Raw genomic sequence first — 9,434 nt, 5'->3', positions numbered from 1 at the left:
GGCTGATCTGTGCTCCCGGGAAAGCTCATTGCAAGGAGTCAGGCTCCTTGTGCGTTCTCTGCCAAGAGAGGTCTGTGCCTGTCCTGAAAAGCCACACCATTTGCTTCCAATCCTCCAGCTCCTCTTCTTCTGTAAAGCTTCAAACTCTCTGGGGTAGTCTTTGCCCCACACTTGGTTGCTGTATGAGCCACAAAAACAAGGCAAAAAAAGGAAGCCTGACCCAAACTGCGTAGCCAGCTGCGCATAATACATGGCAGCGTGGCATGGGGCTGACCACTGCAATAGCGCTCCCTGGTGTTTCTGCCTGGGAGCGTACTTATTAGGAGGCAGGAGGCTTTATTGTCAGCAGAGGGCAGCGTAGGCCTCAGCAGTGAAGAAACCAAGCGCATTTACGTAAAAATCATACCGGCTTTCACTGTAATTGAGGATAAACGTCATCATACATCTGTAAGTTTGCTGTAGAGCTGGCCAGAAATACAAATCTTTCGCAGAATGACTGCGAATACTCTGTGTACAACTGTATACGAAGCAGGAAAGCCCGCGGCCGGTCCCGCCCGCAGCAGGCCGCGCTGCCGAGAGCCACTCACCCCCACCCGGTCCGCCCGCAGACATGGCGGAGCACAGCGCGGCGCGGGAGGCGGGGAGGGCTGCGCCGCGTTGACGCCCAGCGCGGAGGTAACGGGGCACGGGTCCGTAGTGCTGCGTGTTCCCCAGGGGCACAGCCCTCTCCTTCCCGGTGCTGAGGCCCAGTGAGGCAGTGGAGCCTGGCGCGGGGTCTGGGAGCGCCGCGAGACGGGCGGGAGGGGGTTGCGGTACTCCCCTCCGCCACTACCCATGGGGGCACAACTAGCCCTACCGGGACGCTCAGGAGGTTGTGCCCTTAAGCAATGCAGCCGTGATCAAACCGGGGCTCGGCTGGCCTAAGGGCATAAGGAACAGATGTCAGGGGTTTTGTTCGCCTTTGGAAGAAAAAGGAAAAAAAAAAAGTGTACTGTTGAGATTACTCAGTGGTATTTAGGAGCGTAATTAGAGTTGGAAGTGGACAACCCGTTTTCTGAGAGTAGTTGCAGATAAGTTTGTATTCAGATTTCTGTCTTGTGGCTTGGCTTAGTGTCAGATGTCTAGGTTACGGTGATGGTGGTCACAGCTGGTGTCGTTAGACCAACAGAGACCAACAGAGGAGGCCACGAAGTTGCTCAGAGGGCTGGAGCACCTCTCCTGTGAAGAAAGGCTGAGGAAAGTGCACTTGTTCAGCTTGGAGAAGGCTGCTGGGAAACCTCATTGTGGCCTTCCTGTACTTAAAGGGAGCTAATAAAACGGAGGGAAACTGGCTTTTTACACAGTCTGTGTAAAACAGTGATAGGACAAGGCAGAATGGCATTAAACTAAAAGAGGGGAGATTCTGTTGTTCGTTGGATTGTCATTGGCATCTGGCAATAGCACTGTTGTGTTATCGCAATTATTATTGTATTAACTCTGCTTTATTCATGTGGCTGTGCGCTGAAGATGGATTCCTGTAAAATTCATAAGTCTTTGAGGGGGGGTGGAAGGCAGTTCTGCTAAGAGGCAGGAACAATTCTGATTTTTGCTTTTATTTTAAAGCCCTGGAATATGATTTATTACTGGCATCTTTAATATCTGTTCTCCCACTTTACATGAGATGAAGAAATGCTTTTGGGTCTCAAGGCCAGCTGTGAAAATTCTCCCATTTCCTCTTAGGCTCTGAGTTTAAAATGGCATATGATCATTTTTACTGTGTATATGGAGTTTAGGTTGCCCAAGGCAAGGAATCTGGTGTTTTTTTTCAGGGCTGTGCTGTGCACCATCTCAGCTATAACACTGACCATGTTTTTTGGAGAAAATTTGTTACACTGTTAGGAATACTTGGCTGTTTCTGATCTTTACCTTGGCTATAATCTGGATTATCTTCCAACTGCATAGAATTCTTTGAGGGAAAATCATCTGCATCTTAGGTAGGGATAAAGGAGAAGAATGATGCTCAGCCTGCTCTACCCTTCCAAGACATTCACTGACACTTGCTTGGGTGCATTTTTACTTTGTCTTGGTTTATCAGTGGATGTTGGCTTCACTAAGGAAAAGTAGGCTATGGTTTTGAGTCAGTGAAGGTGTATGGCTGGAGCAAGGCACTTACCCCGGATGATTTTGGAGAAGGCAGTTTTTTTTCTCAAGAGTTTGCTTCTTAGTTAGCAGATAATCTCTCACACTGGTTTGTTTGTTTGTTTTTCCCCTGTGCAGTGATTTTAATTTTTAAAAATTTCTGATTCAGTACGATATTTTAGGATGACTGCATTTCAAACCTGAGGTAGCCTGGTAGTCTGTTTCGGTAGTTTGTTTGTTTTCCCTTTAAGAGCAGACTGACTTACTAGATATTTATTGATCACCATCGCTTATTCCTGTACACACAGTGACTCATTACACCATGCAGTCAAGTGTGAGAGATCCTAATGATTTGGCAATAAAGTACCTCAGCAGTACAGTATTACAGAGTCTAATTGAAAATGCAAGCCAGTTTCTACCTTCACTTGGAATTCAGTTGGATGTTCTCATGCTTTGCTAAATTTAAGCAGGATGGAAATGCCTTGTGTAGTTGCAGGAGAGATGGGGATGTTTATTTTGTACTGCACTGAATTATGATATCATTCATACTTTAGTTCTTACATCTCCACAAGAAAAATCATTATGCATTTCATAAATTCAGAAAAAGAATGTTATTGTATATGCACCTTTTTCTTGGATTTCTTACCTTTTGGGTCTAGGAAGACAGCAGAACACTGCTGTCTGAGTATGTATTCAGTTAATTTTACCAATGTTTGTTCAGCAGTATTTGCCAAATAGCATTCAGTCAAGTAGGAAAGTGGTAAAATTCCAAATTTTTAAAATGTCAGATGAAAAAACTGTGTGTGGAACAAAGACTGGATGAGGGATAAAGCCTTCCCTCCAATCTGTGACCTGACACCTTTGGGCACACTGGATGTTTTTTTTGTTTTTGGGGGTTTGTTTTGCCAAATTTTAGGCAAATAGGTACCCTAAAAATGTAAAGTTTCCTAAAGGCCATGGGGAAATTGTTTTCTCCCTTTGGCTGGATTTTCTTATTATGCACTATTTCATAAGGCTGCGTGAGTTTGCTGTACTACAGCTCCCTCAAGTGGTAAAATGTTTTCCCATTTAAAACTGCAGTGAACTTTTTGTGAAACGCTTTCCTTTCAGAAGTTTTGAAGTTTCCTCCAATTTCATCTTTATTCTGCTTTATTTTTTCCCCCTCAAAAGTTGAAAATTGTGAACAACTTTTAGGCCCTTTAATATGGAAGCTGAGATGAAATTTATGACTGAGTAGGTAGTGGAGTACTTTATGGGTGTGTACCACTTTTTCATCTTGAAGTATTTTAAGGTCCTTTGCAAACTAAGTACACATAGCAAGCCAGTGCCATTCCAGAAAATGCTTTCTCCTCAGAAACCTCCTCCTCATTTGTCACTGATGAAGACATATTTATTACCTTTGCTTGGTTGTTTCCCTGCTAGTTATTTCTTGTGTTTCTACTAGTAGCCAATGAATTTGCCACTCCACTGATGCTGTTAATTACAGATTTCAATTCTGTTCTTGTCGTATGTTTTGATGACTTTTTTTTTTCTCTTACATAGCTTTGCTGAATCAGGGGGTCACTCAGTTCTCTTTGCTATTTGTCATACATGCTGAGGAAAGCACTTCCTTAGAAATTATTTTTTTGACATAAGTGTGAGTAGTTTAATAGGTAACTGAATTTCCAAAATTAGTTCTAAATTACTGTTCATGTTTTCATGTCCGTATTCTGTTTTCAGTTTTTAACTGCTACCATAACCTTTACTTGAATTTACTGTTGAATAAACTTGAGAAAGTAAATGCACGACTACAGAGATCTTAAAATTTCTAGGAATTACTGCATTAGTGTGGGAAAAAGTCCTAAGGTAGAATGTATGTATTGTATTTAATCCAGTCCAGGACAGACTACTAGAAGGTTAAAAAGAAAACAAAAACATCTTTGTCGCAGAGCATAAGTGTATGCATGGATGAATTACCACCAGAGCACTTTGTGTGGGGGAATTTCTTTGCATGTCCATGGTCATTAATACACTGAGTGGGAGGTAGGGAAGTTCTGCAGTTTATATGGCAGACCTCTATCCATGTAGCTCTTCCTCACTGTACGTACGTGCCAGTGCACTAAGACTGAAAATAAATAAACCAAAATAAAATGTATGTAGTTTATAAACTTGCATGCCACATAGTAAATGTTGAGAATACACGAGGCTGTCTTGCATTTGGGTATGTATATTTTACAGTATGTGTAACATAATACATAATGTATATAGATAGTTGCAAGCACTGAAGAAAATTACATTTGAAGTGGCATGCATTAGAAGGAGCGGAGCTGAATCCAGGGCATGGGGCAGTCTTACTGTTTGAGCATTTAACAGTATCCCTGCCTCTGGCCTAGACTGCATGAAACGCAATATATGCTAGCAGAACATCATCTTCTAATGTCAGCTGCTTCATTTTTGGGAGACGGGGAGCTATTCTGTTGGCTACACACGGTCACCCTGCATAAGAAAACAATTCTTTCCGCTCTTACAGGCTCTGTGGTTCGTTAGCAGAACAGATGAGGAAGGATTCAACTCTATGTGCTTTTTAGTACAGTAGTTTAACAAATGTATTTGAAAAAGTGGATCTCTGTTCTCTCTCTGTTTCTGAAACTACTTTAGCAAAACAGTCTCTGTTATAGACATTATTAAGTTCTTGCAGGACTTCAAAATGTCAGGCAAGAATGAGCTGTTTAAAGACTAGTGAAGTGAAAGCAGAGAGCATTTGCTATGGAGGTCAGGTTGGTCTGTAGTTTGTGCTTATAGAAACATAATGAAAGTTGATGCTCACTCTCTTGTCTTTCTCCTTTTCCTTTGTGGAGCTCCAAGGCCCTACCTAACGTTTAAACTAATTTCTGGCACACATAGTACAACTGGCCTGGTATTCACTGAAAGCTGCAAAATGTGCAAATTATCCAGCTGTCTTTCTTCTCCCTCTTCTTCCCCCCTCCCGCCCCCCGGGAGATTTCATCATGGAAATAGTGATGGTGCAAGAAATCTACTTGTGAGTTTCTTCAAACGTGTACGCATGTAGCTGGCCTTGTATCAGTTTCTAAATGCAAGTGACCTTTTATAAGGTCAGGATCTATGCAACTTCAGCTAACACTTTTTTATACAGATACAGAAGACTAAATCATAAGAAGAGGGAGCACATGCTCACAGCATACCATTCAGTGTGTCTAGACATTTAATTCTGTTCAGTACCAGGAGAAGGTTGTTAGTAATGTTTTTGTTAGTTTGTGCATAGCAGTGCACTAGGCATCTTTTGTGAAAGGGCTTTTTTGTAACCAAAAGGAGCCCTTACTCAAGCTCTGAGACCCTGCTTTCTGAAATTTCCTTTACTCTTTTAATTTAACACCAGTCAGAATACATGGGAGCGTGCTTTAATAAGGCTATTGCTGTAAGGCAATACATGTATCAGTATTAGGATACACATGATGTGTCTTTAAGTTTTAAGAATCTGCAAAAGTAGCAGTTAGGAGTTTGCAGATGTCAGTGTTCTCAAATCAGTTTGTAGGTGTCACTGTTTTTGAGCTGCCTTGGTGATTGAACTGTAATATGATAACAGAGCTAGCAAAGGAAAGAGCAATGACAGGGGCACATTAAAAGTTTATCAGTCTGATGTACCTCTCTGATAGCTGTAAAGAGAAGGTTTTGGAAGAGAGAGAATGCATGATCTCTTGCATAACAGGTGACAGGTTGAGGTATTGCTGATGATCATGGGTCATATAGGAACCAGAGTGTGGTTTGGAGCTTATGATCCATTGAGTTATATCAGTACCACTTCCTTAATTGTGCTGCAGAGTAGATCTAACCTTAGCTTTACAGCTTCCAATAGAATGTCTTCAGCTACTTACTGTTCATTAATTGAAGAAATTACTCAAGTTGCGATGATGCTTAAAAGTTCCTCAGAACACCTGAAAAATCTGATATCTTCAACAAGTGCTTGAAAAAGTTATTTAGGTATTTTTTGTTAGATTCCATTCCCACATTAACTAGTTAGTTTTATTCTTCTGAAGTAACAAAAGCTTGAGTAAAATGTCTGAAATGAAGAATCAATTCACGTATCTCATCTGTCTGCAATAGAAGTTAATGTTGATTAACTTCTGTTGTCCTGCGGAGAAGGTCTTGGGGGTCCTGGTGGACGAGAAGCTGGACATGAGCCAGCAGTGTGTGCTGGCAGCCCGGAAGGCCAACTATGTTCTGGGCTGCATTAAAAGAGGAGTGGCCAGCAGGGAAGGGGAGGTGATTGTCCCCCTCTACTCAGCTCTTGTGAGGCCCCATCTGGAGTACTGCATCCAGGCCTGGGGCCCTCAGCACAAGAAAGATGTGGAGCTCTTGGAGTGGGTCTAGAGGAGGGCCACCAAGATGATCAGAGGGCTGGAGCACCTCTCCTATGAAGAAAGGTTGAGGGAGCTGGGCTTGTTTAGCTTGGAGAAGAGAAGGCTCCGGGGAGACCTCATTGTGGCCTTCCAATAATTGAAGGGAGCATATAAACGGGGGAGGGAGGGGGGGGTATGGCTGTTTACATGGGTGGGTAGTGATAGGACAAGGGGGAATGGTTTTAAGCTGAGACAGGGGAGATTTAGGTTAGATGTTAGGAGGAAGTTTTTCACTCAGAGGGTGGTGACGTGCTGGAACAGGTTGCCCAGGGAGGTTGTGGATGCCCCGTCCCTGGAGGCATTCAAAGCCAGGCTGGACGTGGCTCTGGGCAGCCTGGTCTAGTGGTTGGCAACCCTGCCCTCAGCAGGAGGGTTGAAACCAGATGATCATTATGGTCCTTTTCAAACCAGGCCTTTCTGTGATTCTATGATTCTGTGATTAATTAGAACTTGCCTGTTTTATTAAAATCAAGAAAACAGGTAGAACAGATAATGAGACATCTCAGTACTGATAATAATTTGTGGAAAAGATCTTGCCAAATTAGGGAGTAGTTACTGTGATGTCTGTTTTAAAGAAAAAAAAAGGAAAAAATCACTGTGTGTTTTTTCTTTTTCTGACATCCTGTATCACTGCAGCTTTTACATTCATTTGTAGTCAGATGCTTGGAAACAGTGAAATGTGGAAAAAGATGCTGAAATACAGATTCACAGAAGATGGGACTTAAACTCTTTTTTTTTCTGAGAAAGATTATTTTGCACATTTTGGAAAGATGACAGCAGTATCTTGCTTGGTTTGAGGTAAATTTTCATGTTGTAACCTGTGACTTTCAGATTAAATTAGTTGTAGTGTTTACTTTTACAAGTCTGCCCTTGGAGACTATCAGGAGCGTAGTACAGAATGTATTCAGCAGAGTGAGGACATGATGTTATTCAAACAGCTACTGCAGCAGAAGGTCTCAGACATGATTTTTAATACACTCATAATTTGTGCAATGGAAAAACAAACATTCTCCAAAACCAGCATTTTCAGTAAATTGAATCTGTTGACACTAATCCAGTAAAAACCCTGATATTTTACTGTCTTAAGTGTGAGGAGGGGGAGATACATTGCCTATAAAGCCTCCTTTTATATTTTTTTTGAAAAAGTATAAATTGATAGCAGATTTTATACATCAGTGGGTGTTCATTTAATGCTTTCAGTGAAAAATACTGAATTTCAGAACTCACTGTACCTTGGTAGTCCAGTGGTATGAGAGCCTGCTAATGCATTAAAGGCTGCAAAATCCACCTGTAATCTCAACTGGCAGAGTGGCTTTGTAGTTACCTGTTTCCTTGTAGTAGCTGGGACTCTCCCTGTGTACTTCTATTTTGCTCTACATGCATAGAAAAACAAATTTGATTAGACATTTTTATTGTGCTGGCAGTGTCTTTCTTGGTGCAATTTTTGGTAAAACAGTGTTAGTCTAGTATACCCACTTACACTTTCTCAGGACCCTAATTCCACTATAAACCATTTCAAGAAAAAGTTGGCAAAGCCAGTGATATATACAAATAAAATAGTGTAAAATAACATACAAGATAAAAACAGCCTTGTTATAATATAAAGAAAATGATATAATAAATGTCAAAATTGCAGAAAATGATTTTTTTTGTTGTTTTCAGGTTTAAAAATGTCTGACCAGAAAAGTATTATATATAGAATCCATTGTATTGAAAAGCTACTCTCTGAGAACAATTTCCAAGATATTGAGGATCATCTTAAAGAGCTTGAAGATGTCAGTATGAGCGTAGAATGTCTTCAGGGGACAGAAGTTGCCAAGGTTGTATACAGAGTACTCAAGAGCTGCCCTTCAGCAGAGCTGAAAAAGAAAGCAAAGCAGTTACTATCAAGATGGAAAGCACTTTACAAGAATAACCGTCTTCAATCAGTGCACGTCAAGAAGTCAGTTTCTGTATTTGTGAGAGAGGAAACTGAACATCTTGAGATTCCTGGAGAACAGCTGCTGTCTAAAGGACCTTGTCAGCAGGAAGTATTAGATGCTGTCCCTTCTAAAATTTTGGTCCCACCACAAGCTGTTAAAAAAGTGATAAGTAACAACCCAGAAGGCAGCATAGATCAGCTTTCCCCTTTTGAGGAAGGACGTATTGATAATGAAGGTTGTAAACCTCTTGTTAATGAAGCAAGCTCGCAGCACGATCACATGAGAGCTCTGAGGTGTAAGTGCACAGATCTTCTTTATAAAGCTTTGACTGATTCTGCCAAAGACAAAGAAGAAGCTGATAAGTGGCTAGAGCTGTCTAAAGAAATCGAAGAACATATTTTTGCTCTTCATTCTAAAAATGACAAAAAGTATAAAAATTGCATCAGAAGTAAAATCTCTAACCTGAAGAACCCTAAAAGTTGCAACTTAAAACATAACCTTTTTTCAGGGACTTTGAGTCCAAAGGCTTTTGCTGAGATGACAGTGATGGAAATGGCCAGTGATGAACTGAAACAGCTCAGGGCTCTGTACACAGAGTCCTCTATTCAGGAACATCAGCTTCCACAAGTTATTAATGGCACACAGACAAACAAAATAAAGTGTAAGCGCTGTGAAAAATTTGATTGCACTGTCACTATGATTGCCAGAGGAACTCTCTTTCTTCCAGGCTGGGTGCGAAACACAAATCCAGATGAACAAATGTTGACCTTTGTAATTTGTAATGAATGTGGAGAACAATGGTATCACAGCAGGTGGATTTGTTTGTAATGCTCTCCCACTTTAAGAAGTCATTGAAAAACATAGATAAGAGAAGGTGCCTCTTGAAACTGTATAATGTAAAACTGCATATTGATACTATGTAGACACAAATAAAAATTGCAAAAGCAGTTTTAAAATTGCTAAGTTATTTTTGAAGATCTTCTGATTTTTTTTTTAA

General features: G+C 41.1%; 1 protein-coding gene across 4 annotated transcripts; it reads left to right on the top strand.

Annotated features, from left to right (window-relative positions):
• TCEANC (transcription elongation factor A N-terminal and central domain containing) lies at positions 312 to 9,393 on the top strand. 4 transcript variants are annotated; one of them, XM_021410330.1, is made up of 3 exons: positions 351 to 447; positions 7,152 to 7,313; positions 8,178 to 9,393. In XM_021410330.1, the coding sequence occupies exon 3, from the start codon at positions 8,186 to 8,188 to the stop codon at positions 9,263 to 9,265; it is 1,080 nt and encodes a 359-aa protein (XP_021266005.1). In that variant the 5' UTR covers positions 351 to 447; positions 7,152 to 7,313; positions 8,178 to 8,185; the 3' UTR covers positions 9,266 to 9,393. The 4 variants fall into 4 exon arrangements, with proteins under 4 accessions (XP_021265987.1, XP_021266005.1, XP_021265996.1 ...); XM_021410321.1 differs by lacking the exon at positions 351 to 447 and adding an exon at positions 454 to 675; XM_021410312.1 differs by lacking the exon at positions 7,152 to 7,313 and having other exon boundaries at positions 312 to 447.

This window comes from Numida meleagris, chromosome 1 (assembly GCF_002078875.1).
Source record: "Numida meleagris isolate 19003 breed g44 Domestic line chromosome 1, NumMel1.0, whole genome shotgun sequence".
Lineage (NCBI taxonomy): Eukaryota > Metazoa > Chordata > Aves > Galliformes > Numididae > Numida > Numida meleagris.
Note: the sequence above shows the minus strand (reverse complement) of the source record. Positions and strands in the feature narration are given on the sequence as shown.

Coding starts and splice junctions, on each gene's coding strand:
- TCEANC (XM_021410312.1), top strand. CDS start 8,186: ATGTCTGACCAGAAAAGTATTATATATAGAATCCATTGTATTGAAAAG.